Below are 21,816 nucleotides of genomic sequence, written 5' to 3' on the forward strand. Positions count from 1 at the left end.
AAAAATTGCGTTCGCCAGAGGTAACCATAACAACAGTATCCCGCTAGCACGTTTTCCATTGCAATTTGTGTCACTTTGGATGGATGGATGGATGATAGATAGATAGAATATTTTATGTCAAATCTGGGGAAAAAGTCAGTCAATAAAGTTGCACATCACTATACAACTGTATTAAATATGTGCTACATCCCCGCATTACTACCACGCACGGCGCTCCAGTCTTTTAAAGCTATTTTACTCGCTCCCCACGGTTGCTACCCTACCAGCCCTACAACGCTTTGACGCGCAACCTAGCGCACGTCAAGCGTATGCGCATTTTATCTGACTGCCGCATGAAACAATCCAATCACAACACCACTTCCGCGTACGAATCGACCAATCACCGAGCGCCCTTTTGCACGCAGCCTCCACGGGTAGCGTTAAGATAGGTTGCGTCACCGCACACAGTCTCCCCACCAACTACAATTTGACAGTTTCTCAGGTGAGGAGTCACGCTACCGGAGCTCTTTCACTTTCTCTTGAGTTTCAGCGCGCACATCACTGTGAGCCTGGGGTTGTTTAACTCAAAAACCATTTACCAGAAGCCCTCACACCACGGCACCATGAGCAAAAAGAAAAAGGAGTGGAGAGCGGAGAAAGGTAAGGCTCTTTTGGACTCTGGTCGTGTCTCTTCCGTTTAAAGACAGGATTCATAACGATAGTGTCAGTCTGGGGTTTGACATCCACCGGGTTGAACATGCGGTAACGTCACGTACGTGGCGGGAGAAATGTCTTCTTATAGATGCTCTGCCTCTTGAATCAACAGCATGGGGACAGACGCACACCTTCAGGTGCAGGTGGAGCATCAGTACATGATGCTGTGATCAAGGCCCTGATATGTCCAGCGTTAAATTATGTTTAAATGCAAATTAAATGTATTAATTAGTGTTTAGTCATTTTAAAACGAGCTGACACGTGCGTTTGTTTGGTGCAGCCAGTGAAACACCGTATGATAACATACAGTATTTCCATGAACCTTTGTACCATATGACTGACTCTGTGTGGTGTGAACCAGTAACGGGTAAATCCCTGTTTACTGTAGATCAGTTTGTATAAATACACAATCTAAATTACAAATTAGAAGGGCTGTTAATGGATTAAAAGTTCAGTGAGATGAATATCATGCACTCTGCAGTGGCTCAGTCCTGGTCCTGGATGTTCACCTTCATTAGTAGTTTAGGATATTCACCTTCATTTTTTTTGGTATACTTTCCAAACATTAGTTGGTTCAGTTATGTTCAACCAGTATTGGAGCTGAACTATACTTGGAGGTTCTCTACTGTTCTGTACTGTTCTATGCCGTTTTGGTAATCATATTTTTAGCTTGATTTGATGTGAGAACCTTAGTGATTTTGTGTTACGTTGGAGACACTTTATCATTATCATGAAATAATGACATAATTAGATTAATTTATTTTAAGTGCATAAGCACTCCTATATTGACATAAAAATCAACCACAGTGTGACCTGATGTTCACGACAACAATGTTTTTGACATGTCCTATGAAGTTCCTATGACGTAGTGTAAAACATTAGGTTGACAGTGGCGTAACTTTACACACATTAATGGTCTGTTATCGTAAATCAAATGCATAATAATATGATAAATGATATATGATGAGAGCTGTTGACTTGTGGCTAAGTGTAATACAGTGTATTGCAGTGATCGGACATCAAATGTTTCCTTTATAATATCTTTTTTTCGTGATTTGATTAAATGAATTAGCGCTGTTGTCATTTGTTCTATTTTAAATAAAAAAAAATCGTGAATACACATTGTGCTCATAAAGGAGCCCTTGTGAAAGTGATCTTCATTTGTGTAGCAATAGGGAGTGCAGAAGGATAAAAACAGAACAAATAAATGAATAAAGATGGTTGAAAAGGCAGATGTAGGGGGCAGTGAGCATGAAAAACCAGTAGTGTCGGCAGGGGCACTTTGGAGCTGGTTTATAACAGGAATACCAAGCTAAAGTTTCATTTTGTCTTGAAAGAGAGACATTTTTATTTTGGGAGGGTTTTTTAGAGCTTGTTACATTTTATGTACATGTTAATTTCTTATTCTCACCACATAATAAATAGTAAAGCCATTAAAATTAAAACAAAAATGTAATTTATTTTAATTTATATGAAATACAGAATTATGGGAAGTAAATTTGCCGCTGCAAACGTTTTTATTTAAATTTTTTACTGTCCATTCTATGAAAAACCCTTAACAAAAAATTGGTTATTTTGTACAAGGAAAGGTCACATTAACTGGGAAACAAAAGTGAAACTGAAATCATAGGAACCAACTGTGTAAGCTTTAGTCTAGTGCTAAACTAGTTAATGAAACATGCCTTTATTACAATGAAAGGCACATCAATATTTGGAAATGTTTGAATCATGTTGTCCATGAATGCTAAATAGAACTGATCACACACGGTCTGGTTGCATGTCAGGCCTGCAGCTGTATGCTGAGCAGTGTACCCTCATTAGCCTGTCTTTGCTTTCTCACACATACTTACATGGTTGCCACAATTACCACACCAAAGAGTAGCCTACCACTCTGACACGATGCACAGAGCTAGTCGCAGATGTTCCTTTATGAACCCCTCTGATTCAAACTGATTAGCTTTGCTTCACAAGACATGCTCTTGTCTGTATATTATGACTGTATTGTTTCTTCTGTTCCACAGAGCGCTTACTCAGTCTTGGACTAGAGGATAGGCGCAAAGATTATCGGGGAAACTATGTGACGTTGGACAAGATACCCACCTGGGCAAATCATGACAATAATACAGGTAAATACCAAAGCCTTTCTGACTTCTGTTTTTCGACCAATAGCAGACCGGGGGAGTGCTTTGAAAAGCTGTTTAAAAATGATTTGCAATTCTGTTTGATGCTAGTAGATTACACACTTTACCTTCAAGTTGCTCACAAGCTTTTACAATAGTGAATTGTATACCGTTAATGTTTGGGATTAGTTAAGTTTTTTTTTATATATATTTTTTTTATATAAAAGACTAATGCTTATACTCAGCAAGGATCCATTAAACTGATCAAAAGTGGCAGTAAAGATGTTATAATGTTACAAATGATTTATATTTCAAATAAATGCTGTTCTTTTGAACTTTCTATTAAAGTCGACATGAAATAAAACATTTACCCGATTACTTTGTTAGCTCATATTTACTAGTCTTGTGATGATCAATTAACCCGTGCAAGTTAATACACCAAAATAAATAGTTTGCCGTGGTAATCTTTAATCAGAATCTGAAAAGTTACTTTCGGTCTGGAATGGTGTTCCTTCTCTTATGACGTCAGTTTGACGGCTTGGGTTGAAAACGCTTAACTACTCCACTTAAACCATCAGTCTGCTATGAGCAGAGATGGAGAGGAGGAGCGCTTGCCCTCTGTTCAATATTCCGTTTCAACACTGGAGTAAAGTCGTTTGCAACTTCCGGTTCACGGGGCTTTAATCAAAGGATTCTGAAAAATGTATCACAGTTTCCACAAAAATATTAAGCAGCTCTTTTCAATATTGATAAAAAATAAGAAGTTTTTCTTGAGCAGCAAATCAGCATATTACAATGATTTCTGAAGGGTCATGTGACACTAAAGACTGGATTAATGATGCTGAAAATTCAGCTTTGCTATCACAGGAATTAATTTGAAATTAAAATATATTAAAGTAGAAAAAAGTTATTTTAAATTATATTATTTCACAATATTAATATTTTTGCTGTGTTTTTGAGCAATTATGTGCAGCCTTATCGCTGAACATAAGGGACTTGTTTCAAAAACATTAAAATAAATCTTTTGAATGATAGTGTATTTCTTGGTGAATAGCTTTAGAGCTATTTTATAGTATTGAAGTATATGAAAGTTATTCTGGAAGAAGGTACTGGTTGTTTCATGTCCTTCTTTCTCCAGCAGACATCATAGTTACTCTGCATGCAAGTGACTTGCTGCCCTTTTAAAAGAAAAGGACACATGGATCAGTGTGACCCTGGCAGCTCAGATATCATGGCTTATTAATGGATGAACCTGCCAAAATTTTGAAAAGGTGTCAGCCGCCTTCCCTTTCATAGCCTATGTTTGTGCAGGATTGCTAGTGCTAAGATAGTTGAGCTACCCTGACCTAAGCTTATTTTTTTTAATAGATTTATTCAAAGGTTTCCCAAACTTATGCATATAAACAGACCAGAAAGATATGATCGTGTTAAAGTTTTTCAATGTAGCTTAAATGCTGTTATGCCCTGTTTTGCTGTTGTAATCCTGTTTTAAGACCAGAGTTCTGTTGCATAAAAACATAGATTGGAGTCTTAAAAGGGATAGTCCACCCTAAAAGGAAAATTAAGTCATCATTTATTCACCCTGGTGTTCTAATGCCGAATGCCCTTTCTTTTATGCACCACAAAAAGGAGAATTTGTAAAAAAATGTCAGCCGCTTGTGCTCGTCCATATAATGGCAGTGAGTAGCGACCAGCATCAAACTTTTGAAAAAAGACGCAAAAGTATCACAAAATGATCCCATGCCGTATATTCCAAGTGTTCTGGTGGTATACAATAGGGTTTGGTGAAAAACAAACCGAAATATAATGTATTAATTAATGAAATTCTTAACCTTGGGTGTTGGGCTTTAGAGTTCACTCCGACTTAATTTTCATTTTAGGGTAAACTGTCCCTTTAACATAATGGCTGTGTTTATGCAACTGGCCCCAGAAGATCAGGGATAGTTTTAAAGGGATTGAAAAAAACATTGTCATTTACTTACCCTCATTTCTAAACCTAACTAGTTTTGTGAACCAACAGATTCACCAGTCTCAAAAGTGATTTGTTCTCAAATCTGATATTCTACTTCTCTCATAAATGCAGCAAGGGTTTCAGTGAATGGTGACTTACATTTTTGTTTCACACACAAGACTACTATTGCCTTCAGAAGACTTGAAAAATAGTGCAATAGCCTTTAAAGGGATAGTTCACTTTGAAATACATTTTTGGTATGTTTTAGCTTACCTCAAGGGCATCCAAGATGTAGGTGTCTTTTTTTCCGCAGTAGTTTCAATTTTGATATTTTTAGGTCAAACCGTTCTTGTCTGTCAGTCATATAATGCAGGTCTATGGTCATGATCTCAAAGAGCAAGCACAGAGTCCAAATTAAAACAATTCCCCGTCGTCCAAATTAAACAATTCCCCATCGTAAGTACACATTGATGGCCTAAGACACGAAACGAGCGGTTTGTGTGAGAAAACGAACAGTATTTATATCGTTTTTACGTCTTATACACAGCCATGTCGAAGTGCTCTGATCTGACGTGTACGCAGACTGGTGCATAGATATATACACACTAGATGTCGCCTTGTCTACGGCAGTTCATTGGAATGAATGTCTTTAAGGCGACATCTAGTGTATATATCTATGCACCAGTCTGCGTACACGTCAGATCAGATCACTTGGACATGGCTGTGTATAAGAGGTAAAAAAATATTTATAAATACTGTTCGTTTTCTCACACAAACCGCTCGTTTCGTGTCTTAGGCCATTAGGCCATGGGAATTGTTTAATTTGGACGACGGGGAATTGTTTTAATTTGGACTCTGTGCTTGTGTTTTGAGATAGTGACCATCGACCTGCATTATATATGACTGACAGACAAGAACGGTTTGACCTAAAAATATAAAAATTGAAACTACTGCGGAAAAAAAAAGACACTTACATCTTGGATGCCCTTGAGGTAAGCTAAAACATACCAAACATTTATTTCAAAGTGAACTATCCCTTTAATATTGCTATGTGTTTTTTTTTAAGCCTGAAGGTGTCAGTCCATTTTTTAAAAATTGCATTAAAAAGATCACGGAAAACAGATTTTCGTTTTGTGTTCCCAGGTTTGTGTTTGTCACATGGGTTTGTAAATGAAGACAGCTTTTGTATTTTTGGGTGAACAAGAAAGAAATATAAGATATATTTTCTCTGCATTTTATATTTTCTGTTATTCATCTTGCTTGTTTGAATGCAAAAAAAACCCCAGGAGAGCATGAATTGCATGTTTTTGCTGAGGCACAGTGGGAAACCGGTTCCATACAAAAAGTCAGACAAAGTGCAGCGCAAAAACAGTATTTTTATTACTTTAACACACATTTATAAAAGACTTGAATATATTCATTCTTGAAATGTAGCATTATTTGTTTTCTCACAAAGACCCGCCCCCTTTAGTTACTTGTTGCTATGTCCGACCATGCCACACCATGTTCTCACGCAGTGAAAAATACATTGTGGAGCAGAGAGGACACTGACAACGCGCTGACAGACAGGACAGAGCAGGTTACTTTTGATATGAAACAAAGTCTCAACTTTCAAATTTGGTAAAAAAAAATGTAAACGAAATTTAAACAATAAATACCGTTTTGTGGCTCTTTAATGTGTCTGACAGATCGCTGTAGAGCCTCAATTAAAGCTCCCTGTGAACCGATCATCTCTTCCTTCTAGTTAATTTATAGCATCAAATAAACATAAATGAACATGAGAAGGAATGTTGTTTTAACCGCGGAAAAACGTCAGTACACCGTTTTTTCAAGTTCAAATCCTCCGACGTTAATCTACTAACTCTCCTGACTGCTTTGTGTAATGACACTTACTTGTTGTAAGTACACTACTGCATTCATGTCAGCAGTGCCTATATACTATACTATTTGTTTTATAGTAAAATATCTGTGCAGTGGTGGTGAAGTGAGTAAAAAGTGTAAATAGACACTAGCTATCCATCCAAAGTTGCAAATTTAACTTATGTGCTAAATTGGAATATTGAATAAAACGTTTGTGAATAAATCACTGTTTCCATCCCATGTGTTCAAGAGAACAAAATAGTAATTTCCTGGGAAATTTGCGCAAAGTATCTGTAATAAAAATGGAATTTGCTGTAATTGGAGAAGCCACTGTTGCTCTTTTATCCTACATCACAAATGACTTGCACCTTTATCTTGCGTTCGGAAGCCTGATGTTTGTGAATGCAGTCGTGTGAGACACTTCTGGGAGGGAATTAAACCAAATCATTTTGATGACGGACTTTGGCACAGGCATTTCAGAATAACTAAAACCACAATTGACATGCTGTGCAATGAAACTGATCTGCTGGTTAGCCCAGTTATCCAATCACATTCTCTGTTGAGGTAAAGTCGTGCGAGTGTTTTTTTTTTTTTTTTTTGTGCATCGAAGGATTTATTCAGAGAATGTGTTTCTATCGTAGTTTATGCCCATATCTTCATATCAGATAAAAACGATGTAACTTAATTGAATGCATACGGTTTTATTTGTGTGCATCTTGGCGTTTCCATCCAGAGGTTTTTTTAATGCAATATTCCAAAATTTGCATAAAAATATGTGGATGGAAACATAGCTACTGTCAATTATGTTTGTTTGCTTTTTTTTTCTTTTTTTTTTTTTTTTGCCTTTTGCATTTGTTATTAGATAGGGCAGAGGAGAACTGACAGGGACTGAGGGATGAGTCAGAATTATTTTATGTAGTAATAGACTGCATGCCATTGATGCTTTGCATAAGGCTTAACATGTATTGAACCCTAAACTATTTATTTTCGTAACCTTTCTTGGTTTGGTGTCCGCTGGTGAGGAGATGGACTTGTTCTCATTTAAAGGTGAAGTGTGTAATTTCTGCTCTAGTGGCACCAAACAGAATTGCATACATTTTTTATTATAATTTTTTTTTACCATTGGTCAGTTTACACAATTTCCACTCCAAACTCATGCAGTTGGTTTTACTGTGATCTTCTGGTCGGGATGCTCAAAAAGTAGAGAATGTTTGATGGTAAATATTGTTGTTCTGTGGCACTCTTTTGGAGGGAATCAACTAGGGATGGGGCCGATCCGATCCAGTATCGGTATCGGGACCGATACCAGCGTAATTCACGTATCGGATTTTCCCGATCCAACCTGCGGAGATATCCGATATCCATGAGTCATGTCTGCGCTTTAACGTTGTCTGCTGAAATGACTCCAAAAGTGATTCCCGCCGGCGAGTCTGCTAGCTGGCTGCAAACTGCGGAATGGATTTCCTGAACGGAGGCGCGGCTCAATGAGACACAGAGTTATGAGACACACCCCCGCTCAGGAAATCCATTCCGCAGATTGTGGCTAGCCAACAACGTCCACTGTGTGGAAATACTTCACACTGGAAACACTGCAGAGCAAGACAGCAAAATGCAATGTTTGCAAAACCGTAATTCAGTCAGAGCTCTTTGAAGCTCCCTCGTGTCGTACAACACAACGAACGCAATCAAACATTTAAAAAAGCACCACGTTACTGTGTGTTCACACCAAACGCGAATAGTGCGTCAAATTTGCGTCTGCGCGTCTAGTTGGATGCTTGAATATTTTGAATCCATTTGCGCGTCCAGAGTGAAATTGACGCGCATAAAAAGCAAAAGTTTGAAGCAAAATTGATGGGTCTGAGGCAAAATCCGCTTGTCTGTTTGCAAGATGGCTGATTTTGATCGAGCATTCATCGAGAGAGTTACCGCATCGGAGCGAGGATCACCCTTCGTGTGTGTAAAGATGTTTACACTTGCACTTTTCTTATATTTCAACACTCAAGTATTTTACATTTTGGGAATGTAATAAATATGACAATTAATTTGAAACCCTTATAGTTGCATATTTGTTTTCAGAATGGGATTTTTCCTGTTAACAATATTTCCTGTTTTTCTAGTTTATTTCAGCATCATATAAAATAAACAATAATGATAATAATAATAATATTAAAGTAAACACAGCTCTGGTATCGGAATAGTATCGGTATCGGCCGATATCCAAATTCAGGTATCGGGATCGGATCGGAAGTGGAAAAATGTGGATCGGTGCATCCCTTGAATCAACCTACAAATACTCTTAGTTTGAGCTTAGTTTAACAACATATTGATCTTAGCTTAACATTTATGCAGTTTAAAATCCATTCTGTAGAATTCTATTACTTTTAGTCTAAAATGAGCTGTGAAAATCATCAGATTCTGTGTGGGCCTATTATTTCCAAAAAAGTGCCCTTTTAAATAAAGGATGTTTTTAAAGAAATAAAATAAAATAAAAACTCTTTTAAAGTCCTCTGGCCATTTTCATCTTTAGTTCTGTAGTGAGAGGATGTCGGAAAATGCTAAATTAAACACTTCCGTTGACTTGGATGAGGTTTGTTCCTCGCACATCCTGTGTGTGCTCCTCCAAATGGCGATGCCCTGTGCCAGCAGACCTGGAGATGAACTGACAGGAGCAGAACTGGTCCTTTCACATAAGAGCCGGAAATTTTCTCCGGCTCTACTAATCTAAAAGGACAGTCTGTAGGATGTGCTATAGTTAATTTTTCAAATAAGCATAATGAACGCTACTTCTTCTAGCTTGCAAATGTTTATGTCTTTTTTGCATATCATTCGTCTGCAGCCTATGGCATTAAATAGAGCTGACCGACTGGCCAATGCCAGCAGTTTGAGACCTGATGGTTTGGACGCTCTATTCGTTGGATTACTATCTGTTCTGTTAACCCATATGCATAGTGTTACATGCCAGCGCTTTAACCAACCAGATCTGATTTCATTGGTTTCTACTCCGTTCTGGGTGCTGGTAAAACCTACTTGAAAAGGTGACTTATTTGTAGATTTACATATACTTAGACACCTGTTCTACTATAGAGAACCCATATTGAAAGCTGGTTCAAATGTGCAGTGTTCTGTCAGGTTTGGCATTTGATGCCAAAAGGAAGAACTGAGATTAGAGTTATCAAAACCTTTGGTCATTCGTGCCGTAGCAAATTAGCTCTAAAGAAATATTAATAATCAATAATAACTTGTTATAATTGATTATGAAAATTTGGATCAGTTAAAGGAGTCATGACCTGTAATTTTCACTTTTCCACGAGAAAAAATTTATGTTATGATTGCCTAACGATTATACACTGGCCAGGAAGCCGATATTTAAAAGTGAAGCGTTTGTTTACCCCTGTGTTCGTCAACCAGCCCACGTGCACGCGCACTCAAATACGTGATGTTAATTTCTGCGCCGACTTGACGTCAAGTCGGCGCAGGATATACCATATATGGACACCGCAGACCTATGCTGCAGGAAGCCCGCCCTGCCCCTCTCCCCCTCATATTCAGTCGAGCCCCGCCATTACTGAATTCCGATTCGAAGTACGCACTCGACCGTGAAAGATGCAGAAACGTGGTGCACACGTGAGTTGCTCTGTTGTTGACTGCCAGAATCAACATGGAAATGTTTTTTTCTCTCCCAAGAACGGACCAAGCTATCAGGGACCAGTGGATTAAATTCATTTTTAATGACGCGGTTCCTACAACCCTTCCCACTGGCTTAGGTGTCTGTGCTAAACATTTTACAAAAATTGCGTTGCAATGATAAGATCTTTATTCACGCGATCAACAGACTGTCTGTCATCTGCTCAGTCAGTGCTCATCATGCTGCAACCTTTCATGTGATGGAATAGATTTAAATATAATGCTTTAAACGATACTTTTCACGATTTGTTAATCTCGATAGCTGTAATAGTAAAAACGAAGTAAAAGTTTTCGAGAGAGTTCATATAATACTAGCTATTTCATATGCAAGCATGTCAGCCAATCACAGCAGTGGGCGTTTGCACTGCAGTCTCACAGCAGACACGCCCCTTAAAACAGAGCGTTCAAATCTGAGGCTGAAATCAGGCTTGGAAAAATGGCTTTTATTTAGAAATTATGACAATTTTTGATGTAAAAATCATACTAACATTATAAGGGCACCCCAGGCAACATATAATTTGTGTGTGTCTGATTGGTCCAGATGCTACAGCGCCAATGCCAAATGTCGGTTTCATTGGTGCCAACAGTGGAAATCTTGGGCTGTGGACAAAGTGAAACATAATTGTTCTCTGAGTCCACCTTCAATTCAATTCAATTTGCATTTATTGTTGTATCGCGTATATTGTTGTATTCACAATACATATTGTTTCAAAGCAGCTTTACAGAAAATGCATGTCTACACATTACAATTTAAAGTGATCTGTTATCAAAGTAACGTACAGAGTAATGTAATTGAGAAATGTACATAGAAAAATCACACAGTTAACTAACAATGTATTAATTTTTCGGCAGAAACAATGAGCTCATTGAAGTAATAATTACAAGTTGTGAACATAATACAGGGCTCCAGACTAACCTTTCCACTGGTTGCACTGGTGCTACCAACTTTCTCAGTTGGTCGCACCAGCATATGATTTGGTCGCACCTTTTTTTAAATTTTTTTTATACTTGCCATGGGATTAATCAATGCATGCTGATGAATAGTGGTCTTAATCTGCATACCTTAGTTTTGCACTGATGTAAAAAGACTGACAGTGACAAGACCTCATGTTAGCAAAATGTTTTAATCTTTTAACTCTCAAAAAAAAACGATAAAAAAAACATGTATGTTCTTTAATGTTTGATTATAATTTTACTGTCTTCACATAGGGATGGGAATTGATAAGATTTTATCAATAATAATGCCACTGACAATTCTGATGATCGATCCGATTCTTTAACGATTCTCTTATCGATTCTTGATAGCACTGTGTGGAAAAATACCATCATATGCTTTTAAAAAAAACAAGTGGTTTTATTTTTCATTATTATATTTATTTTTTTACTTTTTATGTAATTTATGTAATAAATAGAACCTTATTGTAAAGTGTTACTGATTAGTTATACACCGATTCAGACGTCTCCTGAATTCACTGTTGGAAAGATCAGTTTTTTTAACCCTTCATTAAAATTAATCGGTTCAAAGGAGTCATTAGTTCGCGAATTGGACGTGTCATGCGCGTTATGATTATCCCAGCAGTTAGGACATGGACATCCAAGATTTGTGTCAACACAGAAAACATTTTATCACTGGATAGTTTTTTTCGTTTAATTAAAGTGTTGTTTTATGTCAGCTGAATGTCCGGAACGCTTTTCAGAGAAGATAAGGCAACTTATTTAGCACAATTCACACCCAGCGGTAATTCAGGAAAAAAAAAAAAAGAAGAAAATTTTCGAATGCTCCACATGAAACTTTGGTCTTCCGACCTTTTACCACCGTGTCGATTTATTTTGATTAATATGTGCGAGGGAGAGAGAGCAAGACAGCGCTTAGTTTGGAGACGGTGAGGTCTTGTTTACACTTTCGCCTGACTCCGAAGAGAGCGCGCGCGACCATTTTGGTCGTAGTCTGGAACCCTGTAATAATTACAATACATAGAAAATTTTGCATTAGGGCATGTTGATTTAGAGTCTGATCTGAAGTCCTCTCAGGAGTTGGTCCTGTCTCTTCACAAGTGTGCATCTGAAATCTTTGTGAGATGCTGGATCCAAACTGGAGCTGACGTACACTAGTTACCCCGGGAAGGGCATCCCGAGATAAAACAGAAAAGCAAATAGAGAGTAATTAGTATAGCTGCTGTTCATAACATTAAGCAAATATAATCATGTGCATTTGATCTGACCTAAATGTTATGAGATGTATTATGTGAATGCTTGGCTGAGGAGATGTGTCTTTAGTCTAGATTTAAACTGGGAGAGTGAGCTTGAGCCCCGAACATTATCAGAAAGACTATCCATCACTGTCTTTCCCATGTCCGTGGGAGTTAAGGTGTGGAGAAGCCCCAAAAAGGCTTGACACCCGGACTGTTGTGTTCCCAGAGTGAAGCACAGGGGGTGAAGATGTTTTGGGATGCAATGTCACTGCCAAGGACTACTGATTCTGGAGGACCATGTGCACCTAATGGTTTAAACATTGTACCCTGAAGGGGGTGCTGTATATCAGCAGGATAATGCTCAAAATTCCTCTGGCCACTGTGAAGGACTTGGATCTGTCATTCTCTAAATTAATTGATGCGGTATTGGCTGCAAAATGAGGTCCTACACCGTACTAATAAGTTATTGTGGTCTTAAACCAGGTGTTTCATTTTCATTGTGTGTACACTCTTAAGAAAAATGGTTCTAAACAGTACCAAAATAGGGTTCTTCGGCTTGTAACAATAGCAGAACCATTTTTGGTGCTAAATAGAACCCTTTTTATAAGGTTCCATAAAGAACCATGCTTTGAAAGTGCTATATAGGACATTAATGGTGTTATAAATAACATTTTCAATGATATTTATTTTCATTAATATTAGTATTAGCATCTTCATATTATTAATATTACTATTTTTTATTATTAAAAATGATTCATTACTATTGTTTTTTTAGCCCTCTGTCTGCCTGGTCTTATATCTTGTTGCCTCTATTTGGGTTTTACATGAAATAAAACAGCATGTTGTGTCAATTAGGAACTCTTATTTTTTATTGACATGGCAGATTATAGCAAAAATGAAAGTGCTCTTACAACAGAGGTTAGCTGAATATATTAATAAATAACAATCGACACTGAACATGATATAGATGTAATGAAAACCAAGGTCCAGTGAAATATCTTCACAATTCCCTATGATGTCTTTACATCCTTCATTATGTGTGTAATCTGAGTAGCAGTCTCTCTCTGCAGACGATGAGGTTATGATACGTGACAGCATCTGAAATACAATTGAGTTTAGAGTTACATTGTGTCTCTTCCATTTGATTATGTAAAAATAATGATCTTAATGAAGGCCAAAATTAGCAAAAATGGACAGTATGAGCCCTTTACCATATTAAAAAGAAAAAGTGATATAAAGTCATGGTATAGCATTAATGTTTTTTTGTGAATGGGTATGTTTAAGCATAAAGTCATAATTAAAAAAATCAAACAATATGGATCATAAATTCCATATCTCTTACAGTTACTTACTTTGTGGAGAAGAGAAGATGAGTATCCTTAACTGAACAGAGCTGCTCACACTTGCATGTTCTGTTAGACTAAAAAGAGAAAAAGACATGATTGTTAGGAAATTATTGTTACAATTTTATTGTTACAAAGTTATAATTTATAGACATTTTAAGAAAGAAATCATTTACCTGTTGAGAGTATGTTGACAGTCTTTGTAGTAACTATAGTTGTACAGCTGAGCACCAGAAAATCAGTAATGAAGAGGCTTTGACAGTTACAGATTTGAAAAACAAAAAAGCGGGAATAAAGAACCCTAAACTCTAACACAAAGAACCATTTCAGCATATAAAGGGTTCTTCATGATGATACGGTACTAAATAGAACTGTTACTACATGTAAAGAACCTTTAAAGAACCATCTTTTTTTAGAGTGTACCCTTACACTAGCGTTCAAAAGTTGGACGGTGAATGCTCACCAAGGCTACATTTATTTAATTAATATACAGTAAAAAAGTAATATTATAACTGTTATTATAACTTTCTATTTTAATACATTTTAAAATATAATTTATTCCTGTGATGGCAAAGCTGATTTAATTTTTTTTTTTTTTTAGCATTTATTACTCAATTTTCTGAAGGATTGTTTATCAGTTGAAAACAGTTGTGATGCTTAATCATATTGTGGAAACCGTGATGTAGTAGATGGGCACAATTGATATCAAACAAATCAGTCAAATTTGTCCAAACGTTCTACTGGTAGTAGTTAGAAAGTTTTGCACCTGAAGATACCAGTTCCTGGGAGAGGTTTTATTTTATTTTAGTACGTTCACCCACCAGGCCACATCTCTGACAAAGTCTATTTGTTTTTGACCAGTGGCCACAGGGTCTCTACCACTTCTTAATTTATATCATGTAGTCCTGTTCCATCTTTCAAAACTTTAGTTTTTAGTGATTGCAGAGTGTATATTGGTCAGTACAGTGTTTTAAGACCTTTGATGAAACTGTTTTTTTCTGATCAATATCGAGAGTCAACACGCAGTTGAAATGGTAGCTCTTGTGTAATTAACTTTACTCTATCGTTACCTTACAGCTACTGAGGAAGAAGAACATCAGTCTTTCTCCTTGGCTGACAAAGTGACACTGTACAAAGGTGACATCACCATCCTGGAGGTTGATGCCATAGTGAATGCTGGTAAGTTTGCTGATTCTGATCAATTCTCACAGTTTTAGTACATTAGCAAGGGATTTAGTGCAAAATTATTGCACTGTGATTTTTATTTCAAGTTTATTTTAGTGTTTGCTTTAGCTGAACGGTTTGCATAGTCTTTGATGCACTTTGCATCTGTTGTCCTTGCCTGACCTCTAGTGTCTATAAGTGGTACACTTCTTTTTTTTTTCTTTCTTTTTTTTGGTTCTGATGCATTCTACAGGATGGGATGTGAGATTCCTGCTTATGTATATTTATTTCTGTACAGTGTGTGTGTTTCTCTCCACTGTGGATTTTCCTGTTTTTTTTTCCTGTTTATAATAGTTCTGTATTGATTTGCCGTGAATGTTCTTTCACAGGAATGTTGCGTTTCCTTTTCAGGATGAAACAGGAAACCAAGATACAAACTTGTAAAAATGACTCTTCCTTTTGTTTGCAGGGTTAGATAGTATTATCTGTCTCTCTGGCTTGTTAATTGTCTTGTCATATTGTAAAAACTTATTTACTTTGTGCCCCATTATTGCCTCTTTAGTAAAAATCCATCAGTTTGTTCTGAATGGAAAGGAGCCGTGTTTTAGTAGATGTTCTGCAGAAATAGATGGGTGTTAATTGGGTTCTGATGCGGTGAGGGAGCACATAGATGACACTGCAGAGTATTTAGTATATGCTGTGTGGGAGATTGTCATTGATTAGATGTGTTCACTCTTGATGCTTATCTCAGCATCAGTCATGGAGAGGAATAGTTTAACATTCCCGTCACAGAGAGTGATTGGAAATAGTGTTGCGGTTCATGTCTGAAACCGCTGTCTGTTTGACAAGAACATCTGTGAAATGTTTTTTTTTTTTTTTTTTTTTTTTTTCTAGACCATTGAATCTTTAACAACAAATGAAATTCTTAACAGCTGTATTGTGCTCTGCCTATAACATGTACAAACATATGTTTTTGAAGGATTGAGGTTTTTTGTTTCTCTCAATGTAGTTCAGGCATTATGCAGCCTAATTGAAGTAACTATGCCTGTGAGCTTTGGGATATTTAGACCAATCTAAACCTTCTGTTGAGTTTACTGCTGTTCTGGGAGCAGAGGAACCTTGTACACTATAGTAGATTCATTATCACTGGAGCTTGCCTTTTATATTGATACCCTTCCTAGGATATTTCTACAGTTTTCATAGTGTGATGTATAGGGCTGGGCAAAAAAATCGATTTTTCGATTAATCGTTTTTTAAAATGTGGTCGATTCAAAATCGATTCTCAAACGCCAAGAATCGATTTTTTTCCATCTTTATGTATTAGTTTTCCTCCACTGTTCATAGGCTTGCAAACTCAATTTTATAGCTAATGCTGTGAGATTTTATGGTAGTTTTATCTAAATCATAAAATAACCTCAATTAGTGCTGCACGTTTAATCATATCGCAATCGCTATGACAAGCCTATACGCAATTAGGCTATATGACCAAAATGCTGCCAAAATGCTGTCGTGACTGTGACAGAAAAACTTGCGATGATATCGTGAGTGCGCACAAGACAGCACAGAATAGAATTATCTTTCGCGCTTGAACGAAGAACACACACAATTATGCCAAAATGTATTTTTGTTGAGTATCTTTATAACATAAGAGCAGTCTTATGACGAACGTGAAGAGTTGTGCCTCGTGAGAGAATGAGTCCGCGTGTGAGTTCCGCGTCTCTGTCAACAGCGGCTGGTCTTAAAGGGACAGTACACTGTAGCCACTAATTATCTCTGTCATTTAAGTTAATCAAAGAACAAAGAGAACAGAGAAAAACACTCACTGCTCTTGAATAAAGAACTTTTGTAACTTTGATTAGTCAATATATAATTTATAATTAATGCAACACAGACTGTTTGATAATTTTATTCAATTTCTGTATGGCCTAGCTGTTAGACAGGAAGGGCACATATTATATTATATGCAACGTTTTTATATGTGGGTTTATGTGAGGATAGTTAACCTGTTTGATCAAGACATGCGACTGTTCTGACTTGTCCAATTTTCAGCATCAATTTTTCATCTTGCATCAAAATCCTGTCTATTCATTGTATGCATTTGAAATATAGAGTTGGGTTCTGTTTTAATGTACCCAAGTGTACCTAAAATAAAAAGAGTTTAATATACAGGTTTGTAGCTCTTAATTTCTTTTTATTAATTAAACACTTGAAAACTTGTTCACTTTTTTTTCTTTTCTTTTTCTTTTTTTAATAAATATAGGATTTGTATTTAATATTCATTGAGTGAGTCGAATCGAAATTAATTTAGAATCGAAATTGGAAAAATCGAATCGAGAATCGAAATCGAAAATCGAATCGAGAATCGAAATCGAATCGAATTAGAGCTTGCGAATCGAAATCGAATCGAATTGTAACATCTGAATCGATACCCAGCCCTAGTGATGTAGGACTACAGGCTGATATAGCTAAATATGAACCTGTTTTTAAATAAGCGATAATATAAATTATTAATTGTATGCTTAATATACATATACATAAATACACACACACACACACACACACACACACACACACACACACACACACACACACACGCAACACACGCAACACACGCAACACACATGTTCACAACATAATGCAACACTGATTTTGCAGTGTCAAAGTAAATAAAACTATATATAGTAAAAAAACACATACATACATGAATGAATAATTTATATTTATATATATATATATATATATATAAATAAATATATATATAAATGTATTCATTCATGTTTGTATATAATGTATGTATGTATGAATTTTTTTTTACTATCTGACACTGCAAAATCAGTGTTGCATTATGTTGTGAATATTTGTCAGGAATTTAAGGATTTGTAAGTATTTTAGGTGTTTAGAACAAAGGGCTATTGTTTTCAGAGGTCTGGGACAGAACCGTGGACCCAGTGGGAAGGCTTTACCTCAGAGGATCTTTGAGTTTGAATCCTAAAAGACCCTGAGAGAGTTTCCGTGGTTGTCCCTTGACTACTGCTTTTGTATACAAGACAACTTTCCCCTCTAAAACTTTCCGCAAGGTTGCAGTAAGGTCAGTCAGCAAAGAAAACAGGAAATGAGAGAACAGGCTGAGTGGGACGCTTGTCTAATCTCGTGGTCTGACGCAATCATACCGATGTGAAACTGCAACAGTAAGCAAAACGAATCATGCGTTCAGTTGCACTGTGGTTGAGCTTCTCTCTGTCCTTATTTCAACAAGTTTTTTTTGCGCATTCTTCACATCAGTGGTTGCATAAAATAATGCGAACCTGTTTTGTAGGGTTTGTGGCATTGAATTAGGAAAGTAATTGGTTTAAAGGCTTCAGAGTATGAGGGGGACGACTTATCATGCAGACGGGTGGCTGTTCATCCATCAAAGGCCAGTGGCTCAGGCCAGGAAAGTAATCGCATTATTGCAACCATGCTTTGAAATGATTCTTAAAGCCCCATTTGCTCCAGTGTTTTTGAGTTTAGATTCCTGGAATGATGTTTCCATCTCAAAGCTATAATGCGATGATAAGAACAATCAGAAAGAATCTCTGCGATTGCGGGGAATTGTCTTTTTGTTTCCAGCAGTTATGCTGGGAATGATTACAGCATTGTGCTCTTGAGAAAAAAAACAGTTGCTGGGGTGTTTTTCTTTTTTATTCTTCAACGTGCTGTTATTTTTAAACTCAGAAATATGTCAGATTACATATTAAAATGGCTTGTAAACACTTTACAAGTCACTTTAATCAAACTATTGTATTGGATAGCAGTGTTGTCAAAAAGATCAATATTTCGATACGTATCGATACTGAAATATCTGAAATGATTCCAATACTTATTTTCTGCAGTATTGATAAATTGATACCAGCTGCAAGTCCTCTTTCTTTCTTCCCTCTGAGGATGAATTGACAGTTTGAAAATGAATGTGTGTAGTATAAATGTAATCTGGACGGACGTCCTATATTCACCATGTTGTCTTTGTCATGTGACCTACCATGTCATGTCACACTGACATTTACAACTCCTCTCCTCTCATGGGATAGTAAAGTGTTTTTTGGATGCACTCTTCAGATTCTTGCTGGAAATAGTAAGTCATCCAGGTACTTTTCGCCTGCTTACTTTTCACCTATGTACTTTTTGGTACTTTTAGTTTTATGAATACTGTGAATTTTCATATACTGTTTTTCACCTATATATAGTACGGAAGTATGCTATTTCGGATGGAGCCTTTCTCTAGAAAAAGCGGGTGAATGAAGGAAAGTTTCTTTCAATCCCTCTGAGATTTGATAAGTCTATCAGGCAGCAGCGCTGTCCTCGCACATCTGACAGTCTTCTCTTCTGGCCCTCGCATAGAAAAACAACTTCATAAAAACTCTTAAGAAAGGAATGAAATTGACTGATTATCATGGTTATTTTTCTAATTATGCAGAGAGGTTGGCGCAAGGACCGCCCGGTCATCAAACTTTTTTTTTCTCTTCCGATTATAATAGTTTTTACTCCTCTCCAGCTCTTTTATTGCGTTTAGCGTTGAGGAATATTACTGCAATAAAGAATCCTCTTGAGGCCCTTGCTCAAAAGGCCTACTTCAGATCATAAAAATATTATATTCCATAGCTTGAGTTTGAGGACTTTGGTGAGCAGGATTAGTTTATCTGGCGTTTTTATTCTTTCTGTATTAGAAAGGTATGGCTGCTGACATGCATTTTTTTATTTTTTTATTTTTTATATAATGCTTTTAGTCTTTTCCAATAATGACTGGAAAAGCATGAAAAGGCCAAAAAGCACCATCAAATTGGTACATTCAACTTCTGTAGGCATATTGTAGCTATTTAGAGGCTAATATTTTGTGTTCTTCACTGAAAAGTTAAAAGGATGGTTCGGAGTTACTCTCCAAACCATCCCTTTAACTCTATTTTTTGGCTTCAGAATGATAGACTTTTTGGGGGAATGTTTCCTGTAAAACTTAAAACTTAAAATCTTAAAACTACAATGCAATATGGTGAAATAATTCCCACCTTGTAAATAAAAAAAATGCCACTGACCAATTGGTAAAGTAATCCGATCACTGCAGCTTTCATTAGAAGCTCTGGTTCCCATAGAAACAGTCAGTGTCCTGCAATTTGCGCATGGTACTTCATGGTACTATGTGCATTGGCCCAACCTCAAATTTACTTAAACAGAGTTAAAAAAGCATTTAAGAAACTACATATATGGGATTTTTATGGCTGATTTGAAATATTATTTAAATGCATACGGAAATGTTACGAAATAGTTATCTGGAGGCAGCATCATTCTCTTTTGGTCTGTTAACTCTTTAGGATTCATTGTCTGAAGTGTCTTGGAGAATTGCTTGACATCTTTGAAATAGATTGGGAACGAATCTAGCATCTAATTCTGGAGATCTTCTCCTTGTGACTTTTGTTGCCTTCACATCCATTTGAGTCACTGAAAACCAAAACATTTTTTAATACAGCAATGTAAGTGAATAAAGTGTGCTGGTTTTACACCAGGCCCTGTAGAGTTTGCATTGGAAATGTCAGGCAGCATGAAATTAAATGGCAACAGTAATTAATTCTGGGCGGCTTCATGCTGCATGCTGAGAGAGGTGAGGCTGTAAGCATGTTAAATGGGTTTTTAAATCACTCTCTGGATGGCCAATTATTTTTTCATAGAAATAAATTTCTTGTCAGAGCTGCTAATTGAAATAGCAACTGACATCAGGGTCGTGATAGGTGCAGAAATTTTAATTGCTCTCTTTCTTGTTTTCACACAAGGTGTCGGTTTGCAAAGCAAGCAAAACAAACACTGGATAAAAAAAAAAGCTGTCTGACAGAGCGGTCAGATGGTGAAGCGTCTAAATGTAGCATTGAAACTTGTGCCAAAAATATCTGTCTGGCAAAAAATGAGAACAAAGTCAACATTAAAACTTAAACTAAAAATAAAAATGTAAAAAAACAACTAAACTTGAGTTGTGTGAAGCATATGGTTGAGCACTTCACCATTTGAAGATGTCGTGCAGGCTTAGTGCTCAGGAGGGGAGAGTGTTAGTTTGTAATTATGAGAGCTGTTCAGAAAGAAACAGAAAACTGTGTCTTTTGCCCTGTAGCGTGGTGAGACGTAGCCACAGACGAATGCAGTAATGGAGTCTAATGCACTCTGCACATTAAATGTTCTATGAGTCACAAAGCTTAATGGAGAGCACTTGCATGTTTAACCGAAGACGGGCCTCGGCTCTTTTGTAATTGACATTTTGAAAGTGGGAAAAGAGCACTCCTTATCAACACGACTTGCAAAGGGGGGGAAAAAGGGCCAGTGTTTAGTCTTTCATCATCAAAAAAGGACCCTAAGATGTAAAGCGGAGCTTATGTTGCTAGAAGCAACAAAAGGTATCTTTTGATTTGCTAAAGTAAATTCACATTCATTTTCTTTCTCTTCGTTTAATGTATACACCGTGATGTATCTTTTAGAGCAGGTGTTCCCAAACTTTTTCATTCCAGGACTCACCTAGCTTAATTGGTACATTATCAGATATTTTGCTAATGATTAAAATAGCAGCCTAATGGCTATGTTGTAATGATATGAAGAATAACCGAGTAGTTTCAGTCTGCTGCCTCAACTGATTTACACAGACATGGCAGAACAAATTTACAGAAATAAATTATGTAGTTAGGCTATTTATAATGAATTCTGTAGTAAATGAAGTAATGAAGCCTACTGTAAGCTTCATCTTAATCAAAAGTTAAACCAGTACTAAATATTAGTACTATTAGTTATTAGTACTACAA

At 36.7% G+C, this 21,816-nt stretch overlaps 1 protein-coding gene across 2 annotated transcripts in view; it reads left to right on the forward strand.

Annotated features, from left to right (window-relative positions):
• Nucleotides 1-414: 414 nt before the first annotated feature.
• The window catches only part of macrod2 (mono-ADP ribosylhydrolase 2), a 571,390-nt gene continuing 549,988 nt past the window's right edge, over nt 415-21,816 (forward strand). Inside the window, exons 1-3 of one of the 2 annotated variants that reach the window (XM_082154293.1) lie at nt 415-639; nt 2,715-2,819; nt 14,921-15,022. In XM_082154293.1, the coding sequence (XP_082010419.1) occupies nt 603-639; nt 2,715-2,819; nt 14,921-15,022 (244 nt within the window). In that variant the 5' untranslated portion in view covers nt 415-602. The remainder of the gene's footprint in view (nt 640-2,714; nt 2,820-14,920; nt 15,023-21,816) is intronic. The other variant, XM_082154292.1, reaches the window with a different exon arrangement.

The sequence above is a fragment of the Leuciscus leuciscus genome (genome assembly GCF_965113295.1).
Source record: "Leuciscus leuciscus genome assembly, chromosome: 22".
NCBI classification, from domain to species: Eukaryota; Metazoa; Chordata; class Actinopteri; order Cypriniformes; family Leuciscidae; genus Leuciscus; species Leuciscus leuciscus.